Source organism: Gambusia affinis, linkage group LG05 (genome assembly GCF_019740435.1).
Source record: "Gambusia affinis linkage group LG05, SWU_Gaff_1.0, whole genome shotgun sequence".
Lineage (NCBI taxonomy): Eukaryota > Metazoa > Chordata > Actinopteri > Cyprinodontiformes > Poeciliidae > Gambusia > Gambusia affinis.
The window spans coordinates 13,564,130-13,582,180 of NC_057872.1; the positions used below are offsets into that span (position 1 = coordinate 13,564,130).

The 18,051-nt window shown below is 39.8% G+C and overlaps 1 protein-coding gene across 1 annotated transcript; it reads right to left on the minus strand.

The window, feature by feature from the left end:
* Positions 1–209: 209 nt before the first annotated feature.
* Positions 210–8,513, minus strand: LOC122831364 (chemokine-like receptor 1). Its single transcript, XM_044117488.1, has 2 exons — positions 8,417–8,513; positions 210–5,089 (listed from the first exon to the last, which is right to left on the minus strand). The coding sequence occupies exon 2, from the start codon at positions 5,076–5,078 to the stop codon at positions 3,927–3,929; it is 1,152 nt and encodes a 383-aa protein (XP_043973423.1). The 5' UTR covers positions 5,079–5,089; positions 8,417–8,513; the 3' UTR covers positions 210–3,926.
* Positions 8,514–18,051: the final 9,538 nt, after the last annotated feature.

The following is an 18,051-nucleotide window of genomic DNA, read 5'->3' on the forward strand; positions in this document are numbered from 1 at the left end:
TATTATCTTTGAAGTGATAGAGGTGCAAGCAATTTTTTTTGTATTAGAAACCAACACAAACATTTGACGATTGTTTTGGTTAGATTTGAAGAAGTTAGGAAATATGATAATGACACAATTTCAGCAACGCTTTTCACAACTGTTTTGTGTATTTTCAGATTTTATTTTATATAAACAGTTTATTTACACATTTATATCCAACTTTCAATGGCACATTGAAATTTTAAAAGACACATTAATACTCTGATGTAAAACCCCCCCAAAACAAACAACAACAACAACAAAAAAGCCATATGATAATTAGTGCTTCTGTTTCTTACCTTGACTGTTTCATCATCCCCACCAAACAGCGAAGCTATTGCACAGTATGTGTTTGCGACAAAGTAGTTCCTGGACTGGTGCTGCAAGTATTTGGTTGCCCAAACAGTTTTGAAAAATAGCAAAGTCCTCCTCTCATATACAACCTTTTCTGCATTTCCATGTCAAATGGGGATTTTGAAAGATATTGTGGACTTTATCAGTCACTTCATAAAATTATGCGCTCAATGAAGGTTCACACAGTTCTGTGTTTTTATTTCATTTTGCTCTGATAAAGTTAACACTGCATATTCTAATATTTTCTTCAAATAAATGATTTCTTTTTACCACAGATTAAGTCTTTGTTGGGAAAAAAAAGCTAATTTGGCTTCTATTAAATACGGCATGAAAATATATGTCTTAAAATTAAGAGTTTTCATAACAACTCTTCTCTGCCAAATAATTTGAGGCCCGTCATATTGGATAGAAATTATCTGTGATGATCAGAATTGCTGGTTCTAAATTGTATTTAAACCTGGACTTTTACTGATGCATAGAAATTTAGATTAGAGTTATCAATTTTCTTTGTGAACTTTTTATAGTAAAGGGGGATTTCCAAACAGTATTGGTCCAAACAAAGGGGTGGCAACTGGAGGGGTTGCTCTAATGCCTCTTTAAATAAAGGCATACAGTTTCTTAAATTGTTTGACTTGATTGCTTTCTGCTTTTCTCCAGAAAACATTCTTGTGGTTGAACAACAATTGGATATGTTGTTCAACTGGATGTAGTAGCACTCTATATTCTAATGTGCTTGGTTTATTTAGCCAGGTTTAATGTCTGCTTTTGTGTAAAAGTCTGTGAATGTCTGTGGTTCTATTTACTATTGATTTAAAGTGAAAGCAAAATAACTGTTTAATAAGAAAAAAATACATTGTATTGTACCTAAAATGTTCCACCTTTTCAAGAAAATAAAAATTTTCTGCAAAAAATCTTGCCCTGAAATAAAAAAAACGATAAAAATATAAAACTATCTATTTACATTAAACACCTGGGCTCGCAAGACAAATGTGGATAATTGTTGAACTGTGGTGAGAGGCCACACAAAATTATTCCAATGGCTGTTCACGGTCTGTGGTCTGCATCCACTGATCTTGTAACTCCGGTTGTATGTTAAGTTTAATTTTCATGGTCATTGTTCATCCTCTTTTGCAACCTCCAGGGGATTCTTTTTTTCTTGTTTTGTCTGCAATTAACTCCAACAGGGAAGCAATTAACTGCTTCCCTGTCAGTTTCTGTATTTAATTATGATACCACTACTATGCTAAGCGGTCAAAGTAATTTGCAGAATTAGTTTTTTCCCTACTCATTTGCACCAAAGTAGATTAGTTTCAGTCCTAGCTAGCATGAGCACCTTCTTCCACATGTGTACTGTGTCCCCTACCTGGCTTGTGACAAACAGGTCTTCTGATTTCTTTCTTTCAATAATGACTTTCTTTTTGCCACTCTTCCATGAACATCATAATGAGTACATGACTTACTCACTGTCCTGTCAAAAACATTGCATCTTTCCATCTCATTAAGTTAAGAGTTGTCAGCTGCCTTAGATGGACAGCCATGTCTTGGTAGGTCACCAGTTGTGTCTTTCTTTTTCTAAGTTCGGATGATAAATGGAACTGTGTTCTGTAAAAAATATGTAACTTGGGATGTAGTTTTATGACTTAACCCTGCTTTTCTCTCCACAACATATGTCTTCATGACACTGCTTATTCTCCAACAAACCTCTGAGGCCTTCATAGAACAGTTGCACTTTGATTAGATTGTGCACAGGTAGTCTATATTTACTAAATATGATACAACAGACAGCAGCTGGTTGCTTCTGTTTTTTGTTGAAGGGTAGCAACAGAAATATCCTTGTACATGTTTTACTGTTTTTCCTGTAAATGTGTGAGTTCTCTCCTACTCCAGCTTCCTCCCACAGTTAAAACCATGACTATTAGGTAATTTGCATGGCTGCTCTGTGACGAACTGTCAAAATGTCCAGGATGTATCGCACCACTGGCCCAGTGCCTGCGGGAGATAGGAACCGGGTCCCCTGGTACTCTGCACAGAGAAGAGGATATAGACAGTGGAAGGACTGGCTATAAAATCCCATTAAAATTCCCTAAATGTTGATTTTACTAGTATTTGATTGACTGACTTATTGCTCAGTTATCTTAGATTCCACTTCTATAAAAAATGTCCCAACACTGACGTTGTCTTGTTTACCTCACCAGAAGAAGCTATAATAGTTTTTGGTTTTCAGAAAAAAAGATTAAATGTAAGCCATTTAAACATAGATAATTCATACAATAATATTCGTTTATTGTAAAAATAAACAACATATTCTAAGAAGAAAGATTAATATAGAAAAAACTGAACTAGGAAACAATCTTTTAGACTTGCACTGTTTGTAATGTCACACATTCAAAAAATAACTAGCAATGTCTTGTTAGCCAACATCTATACCAGTTATAACATTGAAATTGGGGTTGGTTCTTTTATTTATGATGGACAAAATGTCAATAATTCCTGCTTTTACTGTTTGAGTGAGAAAAGATCACCCGCAGACTCCTCCGATGACTTGCTGATATAAAGAATACAATAAATCAGCACCCTCTAGTGGTGTTTAAAAGCGTTGAAGTTTGATGTGCGATAAGCTGCCTCGTGATAAATTGTGTTATGTCATTAATAGATATGCAGATAATTTTTAGTCACAATTCAAAAATAACTATTTTTCTACTTGATGAATCGCCATCACTCATATCAGGCTACCGGTAGAACTAAAACAAGTGCTGAAAACAGTCTAAAAATGACAATGTTGAAATACAAATCAAACTTGATGTTTAACATATTACATACCGTAACATAATCATAATCACATAATCATCAATACAGGGGAAAAAAGGCACATTTTCTAAGTTTAATAAAATCCAGAGGATTTTTATGCCTTATCCAGCTCCTCCACCTTCAGTTAGTAGTTTATAGTCTTTAGGATAAAATGCATAGAAATTGGGGCAAAGATAATTATAATGCAGCTGGAATTTTGAGCATCATTTATCAACATCATATTTCTTTCAAGCTTCATAGAAAAGGCAATGAAATATTTATTGAAGCATGCAGCAGACAGAAATCAGTGTCTAAGAAGGTATTATGACAGGTGACCAATATGAATGACAGCAGCTGTCAGGTGAAACTACTTGTTGCTGACCTAAGTTCTGAGAACGACATAATGAAACTGCACACACTGTTCTAGTTCACAGGTGGTGTAAACCCACAGATGACCACTGTGGACAGTATCATGTGTCAAGTTCAAAGTTTCTGGTTTCCAAGTTAAAAAAGTAGAGGAAGCTGGTAAAAAAAACTTGCTGCAACCCAGTTTCTCTTTGACTCGGCAAAAGGTTGCATTATTTTGAAATATACTTAGAATTCATGTTTTGTAGCTCAGAACCAAAACTAAACAGTGACTGTAGATTATATTTTGAGGCAAAACTAAGCATTCAAAGCAAAGTAGAATACATAGTGAGTAGATAAAAATGATTTTATATTTACAGCAGCATTTACATTGTACAGCTAAAGTGTCCATGACAGTCTCACACCTCGGCATCAGAGAGTGATTTGTCTTTGCTTCGAATGGTGACCATTGAGTTTGTGTAGGTGTAAGAGCGGGACACCTCCTCCTGGAAGGCATTCTCCAGGACCTTTAGGATGGATTTGCGAACTTTATCCTTAAAGTCCTGGCCCATGAACACATACAGCAGCGGGTTCAGGCAGCTGTTGAGAAAGGCCAGGCTGGTGGCGATCGGGACTCCGATTACGATGATGTGGAGCAACATCTCACTTGAGTGATTTCCCATGTTGCTTACCATCTCCAACAAACCCATAACGTGAAAGGGAGCCCAGCAAAGGAAAAATGTGACAATAATGGCGGCAATTATCTTGAAAGAGCGGCTGGACTGGTTGGCCAGTGTGCGATTTCGTCTGAGGCGGTGGATTATGACGGCATAGCAGGAGACGATGATGCTGAAGGGAATGACAAAGCCCAGGAGGAAGCGGGTGATGACCATGGCCTTGTGGCGGAAAAGTTGCAGCTCAAGGACAGATTGATTTTCACTGTCCTCAGACATAGCAAAATTGTTGAAGCAGTTGATGATGTTCTCATTCTCGTATGACGGCCCGGTATCCCTGAAGACAAAGTACGGAGCGCTGAGGATCAAAGCCAACGCCCAAACGCACAGACTGATGCATGAAGCCTTGCGCAAATTCCTGTGATTCTGCGCCCAGACAGGCCAGACAACGGACACGCATCTGTCCACACTGATCACCACCAGAATGTAGACGCTGGCAAACATGTTCAGGAAGCTGATGGTAGTGTTCAGCTTGCACATAAACTTGCCAAATGGCCAGTGGAAGCCCATAGCTGTATATGTCACACTGAGTGGTAAGAAGGCCGTGAAGAGGAAGTCAGCAATGGCCAAGTTGAGGAACCAAATCGTGTTGACGGTTTTTTTCATCTTGAAGCCAGTCACCCAGATAACCACTCCATTCCCGAGCACGCCCAAGACAAAGGCCAGCGAGTAGACGATGAGGGACATTATGGTGAGGGACTGCCTCAGCTCAGAGTGCTCATCTTTGTTGCCATGATCGTGATCATCCCTGTAGTAGTCGTCGTCATCGACATACAAGGAGTCATTGTTGATCAGATCAGTGACATTGCTGTAATAGTAAGAAGCTTGCTCCATCATTGTTAAAGTACCTGCAAGAAATTACAAAACATTAAGTTTTAGTTTTCAAAAAAATTGAAGGAAAATTTTAAAAATTAATTAAAAACATTTAGAGGAACAACTTAAAAAGCCTAAAGTTGTCATATACATTCAGATTCTTGGCATTTATTTAGCTTACCAAAATGTTTTGCCTGACTAAACGTAAATTACACTTCATTTTTTAAATCTTGCATTTGGATGAGTTGAAAGAACTTCTTATTCAAATAACTTTACCTTGAATTCACTAACATACTTTTGCAAGGTGTGAGACAGGTTTTGTTTTTGGTTAGGGATATAATCTGGTAGTACTCAAACAAAGTGATTATTAAATTTTAATTAATAAGTTATCTTAAGTTTCTTTAAATTAACCCAATTACATTTTACAATCTCAAAAAGCAGCTGTGTCAATGATTAAAATCACATAGACAACATTAGGAATGTATTTTTTTTAATTTCGTTTCAATTTTGAAGAAAGAAAGGAGACGAAAAGAAACATGCAATTGTCTGCTGTGTGGTTAAAGCTGCAATTGTTGGTGTTCTTTAGAGGTTTTGGACCAGGACATCTTGATGTCAAACAGCATTTAAAGCAACCTCCGGTGACTTTAGGAAAAAATGACCAGTCGACATAAGTGATGGCATGGGTGTTGGTCAGATTTCTAAGGAGCCTCTGAGTCACATACTGGAACACAAGGACATCGTGATGAGAAGTGAGCTACTGGACAAATCATGGTGTAAAAAGTATTTGCCCCCTTAATGATTTCTTTGGTTTGTGTGTTATTTCTTAATAGCCACACCCAAGTCAGATTACTCTCAAACCTGTTGAATACAAACAATCCCTTAAACAAGACCTGTCTGACAAAATAAACACATCATGTCACAGTTTAAAAAAACTTTCACAACAGATGACAAACTAAATCATTTGACCCCACCATCTTGGAAAGGGTCTCTGCTAGGCTATGGTACTCCAGAGAAACAAAGTGAGAGTCATTATGCTTAAGTGGAAAAAACATGGAAATATGGTGAACCTATCCCGGATTGGAAGCCATGCCAAAATTATTCCAGGAACACACTGTAGACTTGTCAAAGACGTCAGAAAAGAACCAAAAACAACAGCTGGAACATAACAGACCTCACTCGGCTGTGTTACGGTCTGTGCTCAACAACATTAGTAATTAAAACGGCATCCAAACAAAGGCTCAGCCCACATTTGCTGAAAAACATCTTTATAATCTCAAGGGCTTTGGGAAAATATTATGAGGAACACTGAGAGAAATGTTTAACTTTTTGGACAGCATGTCATGTTATGCATGTGACATAAAGCTAACAGTCAAACTAAGTTGATGTGTGATGGATTGGGGCTGTTTTCTGGCTTTGGATCCTGGTTCTGTATATCTTATTCTAACTGATGACACCAGGACTTCAGCTCTCTATCAGAAACTCCTGAAGGAAGATATCTGGTCATCAGTTCATTAAATTAAGTTCTTAAGTTGTACATTGTGTCAATGACTCAAAGCACATAGAAAAGGAGTCTCAAAAATCACCAGACACAAGAACTTTGCAATGAGAGCAACTCTGCAATAAATAACGGGCCAAAATTCCTCACAAAGATGAAAAACCCTTATCACCTGATGGTAGCTGCTACCACCAACAAATGTTGGTGAAACCAGTTATTAAGTTGCACCAACATTGAAATGACTTTTGGAGATATTGTCATCCTGGATTAGCATTTTCTCATCTGTAGATATGTAATCAATTCAGGTTATCAGGAAAACAAACAAACACAACCCCCCAAAACAGTTACATCTTGAAATGTAACTACACCAGAAAGCCTGATGGAAGAGGTTATATTATAGACTGGCAATATCCATAGTCCCCCCAGACTATGGATCTTGGCTGGCCTGGGAACGCTTTGGGGTTCCCCCAAAGCAGCTGCCCAAGTGGCTGAGGAGAGGGAAGTCTGGGCCTCCTTACTTAGGCTGCTGCCCCACGACCATCTTCTTCCACATAAGTGGAAGAAGATGGATGGATGGATGGATGGATGGCACAACCAGTCCCTTGTTCTGCGCTTTGCTTTGTACAGAGAGTTTGGGGTCTCAGCTATTGAGAAACAATTGCTTCCTGAAAGTGTAGACTGTTAAAGTTTGACATTTTACCCAGCAGTCACCAACCTTTGTCCTTGGTGTATGCAATGCACCAGTTCAATGCTGTGAAGCTTACTGGAAATTACCGTGCTCTATAAACAACCATCCTCCATTGCAAAGAGAGAAATGCCAAACTAAACAAGTGGCTGTTAATGTTCATTCAATATCTGGAAGCGTATGGACTGAACGGCTTCGTTCTCTTTCTCCGCTGCCATTGCTAAAACTACAGGCAGGCTCAGGCTAAAACAGAGTGGAAAATTTACAACTTCTCACTCTGTTTGCTGACTGACCAGGTAGAAATTCTACAGGAGGAATCGAAGTAAGTGGGAGGAAGACCAGACTGTGCTGCGAAGCGAGATTTGAATCAAGCAGAATTGTACAGGAATATTGTACCTATATTATAGTTACAAACAAATTTTGACCCACTTCTAATGTTAACACGTTTGAACACGGTAGAGAAAAGATTAGCCATCTTAAATCCTGTGGAGGTCGTTTGAATAAAGTAAAACCTGCAGCATCAGAATAAACAATCTTTAAGTTAATTTGCTTAGAATACTACTTAAATTCGCCTAACTTTGTTCGCATAACTCCTCACTTACATAGCTTTAAAGTGTATGAACCATTCTGACTGTGCTTTTGGGAGCTTGTTGACTTTGTAACCAAATAAACATATCTAGATATACAAACATTCTCTCAAAAAGAAAAAAAAAACACAAAACAAAAAAAAAAAATACCCACGCAACAGGAGTAAATTAAAAGGGTTTATAACCTCTTAGTAGGCGTACATAAAGCTAAGCATCAATTTCTACGCTGCGTGAAAATCTAAGATCAAAGCGAGAGTAAAAGTGGAACCGAGTTTGATGAACAGAAGCTTTTTGTTCTCTGTCGAAACCACACCAAAACCATCGCAGCACTGCCATAAAACTCATCTCACAAAGTGCGGCTTAATTAACATCCTCAGGGTTTTTTTTCCGCAATTCCCCGAAAGCTTTTAAAGCTGCATAACAGCAAAACCCAGATTCACACAAGAATCGTTGTTTTTCCCATACAAAAAAAGAAAAAAAAAGTAGGCTACATTTCATCCATTCAATCTCAATCTCAATCCCACATTTTTAATTTGATTTTAATTGATCTCCATATTTAATCTCTTGGTGAAATGCCAGTTTTTAATCGTCCTACCTTGTCTCGTCCGGATGAGTCAAATGCGTTCAGCCTCACGGGCAGATCTATCTGCTTTAGGGAAAATGTGGAGCTCAGATCCTTGACACCCCTAATTGTTTGACATCACAGCTGGGCGGGACGTCCGGGAGCTCGCAGCCTCCTCATCTGGTAAGCAGGCAACTGTTGCACTACTTAGATGTAAATGCTCATGTGTTGGAAAATATATTCCCACAGACGTCGGTGCAGTTTCTTTTCTTTTCTTTTCTTTTCTTTTTCTGTTTTTTAGAAGCCCATATCACAGAAGCCCAAAACACGAACCCTTTTGTCATGTCTGATTACCCAACACATTGTCTATTTTTCCTTTCACTTCATTAAGTCCTTGTTTTAATATGATTGTTACAAAATTTGTATTCAACCCCACGGACAGCTGGGAACAATCAAGGGGTAGACAGACAGGGACTAATAAACACACATAGAAATCCTCACATTGAGAGGAATGTGAAGAAAAGCTAATTCAAGGATTTGCAGGTGATTCGTGAAGTGTGGGCACCAGCTGGATTCAGTATTTTAAATACTATTAAAAAGGCCACTGACCACAAATTTCACACTCCTTATTTTAAGTATGACATTTTTTACCAAGAATTTTGTTAAGATTGAAAAAACCAAGAGCCTCATCTTTGAGGAACTGATCCTGTTTCTACTTCCTATTATGATTGGTCCTGTTTCTGAGAAGATTCTCTCTAAGTGGGCAGCGGTTGTTGCAATGCAGAGACTAATTGCGTCACATGTGAAGGACGTGGATAGACTGATGAATTAGTTTGCCACTAGCTCAGCGGGTCTGTGTCTCTCTGTGAAAGAGTCTCCTCAAGATTTAATCCCACTTCCACCATGGAGTCTGCTGATGGACGTCTTTTTATTTTTGCTTGGAGTTTGGAGGCTGATGCATGTGGTTCCTCTTCTATGCACTTTGCTGCCTCTTCTCTCTCTTGGCCCTGTGACTAGCTGGATCTTTTTGAAATTATTCTCTAAAGAACTTCATCAGCTGCTCTGGTTTCACTGAATCTTGGGTCAAGATTTCTGGTGGTTTCTGATAGAGCAGGGTTGCACTCCATCCTGTGGAATTGAATTTCCATGTATGGACAGAGCATCCACTAACTCCTTCACTTTCCCCATGGTTATTCTGCTCTAGTGCTCAACTCTTGCAGAACATGAACATTTTAGAAAATGGGCAACATAACTGAAAATGGGCAAACAATTATGTGTTGAACTCTATGATATACCCAGTCGTGCCTAATCTGCTTGTCATAATAATAATACAACGACTAAACATGATAGCTGGGAAATAATGACATCATAGCATGATATGTAGACTGTACCTGTCTGCACGGAACAGTGCAGGCCTCACATTCCTCTTGACTCAGAAGAATGGGAGGTGCTCTGATAACAGCGGAGACGACTGTATCCTTGAAATCCAGAATCTATTTTAGTAGAGTTCCACCAAGTCACATAATCTTGCTTTCAGCTTCAGCTCAGGAATGCCCATCTGTCGTTGGATGGTTTTGAGCTTCTCTGTTCATCACCTTCAGAGAATCTCTTACAAGCAAGTTAATTGTGTGTGCAAGGCATGGGTGGTGGATCCCATTTCAGGGTTTTAATTGCATTTTGTTTTTTAGCTGCATTCCCTCTAACACGGCACACTTCTTTGCTTTCCACGTCTCTTTCTGGTGCCACTTTGAGCAGTTCTGTTGCTAATTTCTCAGAAGTATGTCTGTCACAGAATGCGAAACAAGCCAGTAGGCAGGACACCAGTTTGTAATTTTCAACAAAATGGCATGTAGAATGTGGTGGTTCGGGATTTCCAGCAGTCGGTTGTTATTCAAACAGTTGTTACTTTTTTTACCCTTTCTAGGAGCAAAGCACGTTCTCTGTCATATAAGCCTGGGGTGATTTTTTTGGGGTGGAAAGTGTTTTTCTGCTTGGGAGTTTATATGTTGGACTGAGAGCGACCATATACTTTCTGAATCCTTTGTCTTCCGTGACTGAAAATGACTGAAAGTCTCATGAAATCATTTTAGCCAGTTTCTCCTTTTTCTGTTTTTATGGGGTCATGGCCTATTGAAAAAAATAAACTGACCTCAAAGAGCCTGCCCACACCATTACGGTACATGTTTTGTAATGGTGTGGGTGATGCTGTAGACATTGTAGGAGGAAAAGCAATTACAGGAAACACACTGACATCTTAATTATTAATAGCTACTTTCTTTGCTTGTCTTTGTTCTTGAAACTGCACTGACGGTTGAACAGTTCTGTGCAGGTTGCTGGTGGAGCCTACACGATGCAAATTTTAACTTTGGGCAGTCTTATCTCTGCTTTGAACTGTCTGTCATGTCAAAATGTGTCCAAACTTTGCTGTGTTTTCCTTCACTCATAATTATTCTGTGTAGCCTCTGTCTAAAGCTAACTTTTCTCTTCCTCTCCCTCTTATTGTCTCCGCCGGCTTTCAGAAAACCTTGCTTGAGTCTCCCTTTCCCTCTGTTGCTTTTGTGTGCTGCATTCTCATGAATCTCTAAGCAACTGTATTATTCTTGTTTAAGTGTAAGTCTTTTCCTCAGGTGCCCTCACATACTCCACAGCAGTCCTTTGGGAAACTCCAAAACAGAGCGTAAGCAAACGGCTTCAGTAAATGCATAAATTGAAGGTTACTGAGATGACTACTGGAGGGAGAGAAGATCTGATTTCTCATCCACCCACCGATGATCCTGCAGTGTAATGTTTGCCACTCTGTGGCCTGAGTTCATGTTTTGCTGCAGGTTAAGTGTTCAGTAATTGCTGCATGCTGACTTTTCACCTGAGCGCAAACATTTTAATGTCTCCCTTCTTTTCACCTTTGACGTCATTGTTTCGCTGAGCTTGCTGAACCCGCTGGAATTTTGGCACACACGGTTTTCCTGAAACAAAGCAGATGCTTGCAGTGAATTAATGCTTCAATAGGGACAAAGCTTGGAAGTAACATCTATCAGACTCAGCACATTTTAAAGCCTGATATTATGTTATTTTGAATAATCCATGACAGCTTATTAGAAAGTTTTATAGCAGTGGATGAATACTGAACATATAGACTTGTATATGATCAGGCTTAGCAAATCTTGTTAACATTACCCTTAAGGCTTTTTTAAAAGTTATTTTTCCTCTAGTGACCCTTATTCAACAGTGAATCAACACAGGAAAGTGGGTTGTGAGAGAGGGGGAAGACATGCGGAAAAGATCAACAGGTCGGGAATCGAACCTGTGACGGCCGCATTGAGGACAAAAGCCTGCATTCAAAGGGTTGTGCGCCCAACCCTTAGATAGAGCTTAAGATGAAGCAGTACTTTTAACTTGTTGAAACAGCAAAGAAAAATATTGTTCCTTGGAGTCAAATTGGATATGAATTCCTTTCTACAGTCTGGTTGTTTCTGGAGGCTTTATCACCCATAAAATCATTACAGAAACAAGCCAAAAACAAAGAGGTATTCATCCCCTGAAGCAAAACTGAGCAGTAATTCTCCCAAGTAGCAATTTCCATTTTTTTAATTTTTTTTCACACCAGTCTGGTAAATTCCTGCACTTGTTTCAGGTGTTATAATCTTTGATTGCATAGAAAAAAACCCTACCAGTGATGCTGTGTAATGACATCAAGCTGAATGTGGGGGAGTGGGAGCTGAGGACTCTGCAAATCTGGCTGATGTCTCCAGAGTGAAGCCCTACCTTTCATGGATCGAATGCTTCATTTGAATTTGTCTTTCTGCTTGAATTTCCTCCCACATGGTGACTCTTGTGCTTTTCTTCGAAACCACCCACTTATTCACTGGGGGATTGTAAGCTTGAGTTTCATGTCCCTTGCTGTTGTGAACTTCTGCTTTAATGGCGTTGTATAGATTTATTGTTTTCATTATCTCTCCCCCTATTCCAGCTTAATCCCTCTGTTTGCTCAGTTATTATTGGAGTTTTGGATTTGTTTTGCATTTTCTTCTTGTTCTAGTTTATTCCTTCTGTATGTTTGGTTTCTCGTTTTTAGGTGTTGGTTTTACTTTGTTTTAGTATTTATTTTGTCTCGGTTCTCTTCTAGTTTCCTATTTTTGCCTTTGCACCTCTCCACTAGAAGGTCTCGAACTGGTTCTGCCTCAGTTCGCCCCATCCACGCAGATCTGGTGTAAAGTTGACTCTTTTTTAGGTTTACATTATGTTATAATGTTATTACTTCACCAAAAACGTACGCGGAATGTTGCCTTGATTCTTTCATGCATGTTTGAGAAATCCTTTAATTTCCATGGCAACCATTCTGCTGTACAAAACGCCTGGGAGGACCTAGCCCCGCCTTCAAGACGCAGCTCCTCCTCAGAGCTGCAGTTTCCGAGCTTCTGCCTCACAGAGAAGCCCTCCCCACATGTCGCCCCTACTCAGCTCCTCCAGAGTAGCAATTAGCAAACACCTGGTGGAGCAGCGCATCTGCTGAGCTCATTATGGGAGCTGCTTCTAAGTGCAACACTGGAAAAATCATTGTTAAAGGGTTAATAAAGGAGTGATGTTGTGATGACTTTCTGCTTGGAAAACAAATAATATTGCCCCTTCAAATCACTTTGCCGTTTAATCCCTTTCCCCAGCTGCTTGTCATTTTTTCATCTACTCTCACTCGCTCCCTTCCCAGCTGCAGTCAGTTATATCTGATTAGTTCCTTGTCCTCTCCACTCCCCCTTCACGCCTTGTTCCTGGTTGCCTGTTTTTGCTAGTTTTGCATTTTATCATTAAGCTATAACTCAGATGGTCATTCCTTTCTCCTGTCTGCATTCATAATATGAGATGATGAGTGGGCAAGGCCGCAAAGCCAAACACTTCGCACAGATCTAAATTTTGACAGATGGACGACTCTGTGAACAAAATGATACAATTTTGTCATGCATCTACATCAATGAGAACTAATTTTGGCACTTTGCATGAAGTATATCAGGTCCTTTACAGTCATGCTCGAGGCCCGCAGTGCCATGAGCGGATTTATGGCAGAGGACTGCACCCCTCCTGACCTTTGATTACCTCCCCCTTGTGACCATTCACCTCAGATGATGGCAACATGAACAGATCATTCCTCTACAGCCAAATAGTGAAAAAAGAAGAAGAAAAAGAAGAAAAAAAATTAAATGTGAGAGGTATGGAGAAAAAGAAATGTGTAAAACTAGGCTTCTATGCATCACAAATCTGAACAAACTTCTAGAAAACTGCAAAACAGCTGAAACACTGAGTTCCTTTAAATCCAGGGTAGGACCCACCTGTTTAGTGTTGCCTTTGACCCATGATAACTGGAACATTGACCAACATATTTGATGTATTCATGATTTTAACAATGGGGCTTGACAAAATTTAATGTTAATTAGTGGTTTCACAATTTGTGACTGTGTGATATGTTTACGATGTTTTTATGTTTTCATGATGTAGAAAGTTTTGAACTGCATTGTTGTTTAAACATGCAATACAAATAAACTTGACTGATTGAATGATTGGTTGATAAAGCTACAAAATCTTCTCACGGCACTGAAAAATCAAACCTAAGTTCCTAAAATCGACCAGGTCCACAGAGTGTGAGATGCTGGTTGCAACCTACCCCCAAAACTGGGTCCCCAGCTTATTTACACACACCCCTCACAGGAACTAAGCCCTGCCAGCAAACCAGATGTGAGGGGGAGGAAGAAAAAAAGGGGATGAACACGGGAGAGAATAAGTGAGAGAAACTCCCCATGTCTATCTGCACGCCCTCAGTTCCTGCATGCGCTCAGACCAACACCCGTTGTGTGTAGGTGGACTAATTTCTCTGTTGTCTGGTTGCTCAGGCTTTAAGAAACCAGGGAAAAGAAAGCTTCCTCTGGATTCATTTTGCAACAAGTCTCAAAGGAATGCATTCAATCTATAGAAAACAGTTCTTCTTCCTAAACTGTAGCTCCATTTGTGGTACAGACTACCAATCCTGTTTTTACTGATCCTTGTGACTCAACAAATTGTCGTGGAAAAAATACTATTTCCAAGCATTGTTCAATAAAATCACTCAATCAGGTTTATTCACATATTGTGCACGATACAGAGAACTTCTAATGAAGCAAGTCTGGATGAGATCACATACATCCAACACTGTGCACCCTTTTCAAACGTTGCTCCGGATCATAAAGGCAGACCGAGTTTTTTTTTCTTCTTCTTTTGCTAGAGTCTGCAGGGGATATTAATAGCCATCTCAAGGCTATAGTTTGAGGGAAGCCTTCAGAGCCCGAGGCTTGCCAGCGTTCTTGATTTACCAACTAAACGTACAATTATGTGCTTACCACACAAATACCAATTTGGGTGTGTTGAACAACCAGCAGAGGTTTTATAGGAGAATTTCAGCTTTAGCAGAATCCAATATGCAATGGTTAGAAGTTTGGGGGTTTTAATGGTTTGAGGCAACAGCTGTGAGGAACCTGAGAGACAAAACGCAATTGAATGTGTGGACTTTTTGTGTCTGCGTGTGTTTTTGTGTATGGGAATCTAAAATAGTAATGACACGGTGCTGTTCCTTGCATCACTCTAACACGCCCTGTATTTGTCATTGAAGTTTTATGCAAACATCTCCTTTTTTGCAGCTCTACAGCAATCTAAAATGTTTATAAATCTACTCTGACCTGTTGGAGAGAAGGTTGGATATAAAGAAGTTGTGTTGAAACTTCTAGTAAAGGAGCAACTGGGAATCTCCTCTAACCTGAAACCCCCAAAAGTTTGTTTATCCTGTTGCGGCATTCCGAATGGAAATCAGACCCCTGTCTCCCTGCTGTGGAGAAGCCAGGAATTTTGTTTTTCTGAGTCAAAACCAGTTTCAACAGCTTTCATTTACATGGCTTAGCAATCTTTTCTTGTGTGCATGTGTGTGTATGTGTGCCTGAAGTTCACCACACACAGGGAAAAAAGCTGAACCTCAATAACCTAAACCACTTCCTTACATACGTCTCTGCTTTTGACCGCAACGTCTGGTTGCCCCTCAACAGATATATGCATAATCAGTCTGGACTCTATGACAGAAAACAAGCCTGACGCTACATAGCCGCACATATTTGCAACACAGTGGTCTTTCTGTTCGTCCAAGGTTATTTAGAGCAATGACATTAAGGAATCGGATGATGCCAAGCACAGGGCTGCAGATGACTGAATATGAGGAGGTTTTTAATTTGTAAGCACATTAAAACAAACAGGAAGTGTAAAATAAGACAGGATATGGAAGATTTAGGTCACAGAACAGTTTGTTGGTGTTTTTATTGTCTAATTTAGTCATCCAGCAATCATGTCCTGATTGCTCCTCAGATCCAAAGAGGCATTTGGGTGCCATATGTGACGCTAAAAGACTTGTCCAAATGCACTGCTGGCTCACTGGCTGTTTTTGCTTGTTGCACATTTTTAATGACATTGTTTGCTAATAAACGCATGCGTCCCGTTCTGGAATGCTCAGTGACCTCAGACTTTCTGGACTAGGATGTAATGAAAATTTACCTGCAGTCCTGGTGAAATCTGAAATTTAAACAGGAAAATAAATACAGTTCAGACAACCAGTGGCGGCTGGTGGGGATATTTGTAGGGTAGTTAAATAAAATGCTGCATATTGGATTCCAACAACAGAAGTATCTAATTTGAAATAAAGAAATCTTGCTATAAATTGACATTGTATTCTTTTTGAGTTCAAAGACAACCGCAAAACATACCAAAAACCAAGCTTATGCAGAGCCTCTGTCAGGTAAGTTGAGCCAACTTAATTCCCAGGCATTAAGCGTCTGAACTGCAATTATTTCAGATTCAGCTTTGAATAACTACATTTCACTCCTTGACACAATCAGTCATGAAAATAAATAAAACAAGACATACAATATATTTTAAAATGAGGCGTACTTATTGAGAAATGATTGTTTCCTGGATGTGTGGCTTGTGTTTAGCTTTTAAATTTGACCAAATCGCTAACATTGGCCATAATGTATGTAATGTGTGTGTGGCAGCACGAGTGGGTGAAGCTGCTACTCTGCCCTTCAAAGCAGGGTAGCCAGCAGGTGTCACAGCGCCACATTGGGAATTGCGCCAAAGGACATCGATGGGTTCGTACCCAAGGAGAACAAGACTTCTTTTAATGAAAAAAAAGAGTTAATTTTATTGTTTCTCTCTTTTTAAAAACCAGTAAAATTCAAGGAGCGCAATAGGAAAGGGAGTGCAGTGCTGGGGCCTACCAGCAGGGGGGAGGGCAATCCAAATGTGGGAACAGGGCCTAAACAAATTAATAAATCAAAATTAAATCACCCCAAGCACTTGTGAATAAACACTCAATCCGTGAAGAAATCCCAACACCGGTCTCTCGCACAGCACACTGGTCCAGTCCCTCTGGATGCCCCCCCACTGCCTTCAGGTCCCAGCCTGGAGACAAAAGGGTGGGGTTAAAACAAAAACAAATACAAAACAGAAAGAAAGAAACTACAATTTACACATGGGTGCTAAAATGAGGTTACCCTCTGATACATCCAGTTATTAAAATCAGTAGTTTGATTAAGTGGTCTAAAAAACCACAGCAGTCACACCCAGCCAAGCTGGAGGCAAAAACAAAGCACAAACAAAGCAGCAGGGCTTCCAGTGAGCTGCAGCAGCTTTGGACCTGAAATTAAGTTAGGTCAATAGGTGATTTTTGGGAACATGGCACAAGGCAGAGAAAACCATGGTCACCTACCAGAGCTGGATGACTCCACCTCAATCAGAGAGCCCCTTCTGGCCCCACAGCAGGAGGATCCACTTGTCAATACAAGCTATGTACAAATAATTGTTATTTTGTGATGTGAACTGTATGGGTGCAGTGCAATAAAGGTACATACCCTTTTAATGTTGCCAAGTTGCACTGGGAAGGGTAAATTACTGCCACATGATCCCAGTATAAACAGGAGGCTTCAGGCAGCTTCTGAATTTAAACAACTTGAATTAGCCAACTCAAATTGAGATCTTGTACAGAAAGAGAAACATTACTTACTATTTTGGATTTTGAGTTTGACCACTGCAAATTAACCAAACAGACATTCAACTGAAGTGTAACCAAATGCAGGCATGAAGAGAGAAGGCGAGGGAGTCTGCCTTTATGCTCCCAACCACTCAGGTGATTAGGTGCCAGGTGTCTTCAAACCTGAAGCAGGCTTCATCCTGCTACATGCGAATGCGACGTTATGAAGCTTCCTGGAAATTGCCTGTCCTGTTAACAACCATCATCTGCTGTAAAGAAAGAAGTGCCAATCCGAACAAACTGGGTGTTAATATTAATTCAATATTCAGAAGCCAACATTCACCGAATGGCTGCGTTCACATCTTTGGCTGCCATTGCTAAAACTACAGCCAAACTACAATTCTGAAATAGCGAAGAGAATCAACGTCATCGTTCACAACTTCATTTGCTGATTGACCTGGTAGAAAATGTACCAGAGACAATCCACGCGAAGGGAAGAAAGTGCAGACCGTGCAATAAGCAATATTTTATTTGGGATAGCACAGGAAGCCAATGGCCAGGCTACTGTTAGTCGCTCCCTTCACAAAGCAAAAAGGAAAAAGGTTTTTCTTTTGCTGCGTTTGATCTGTCCGCCAAGACA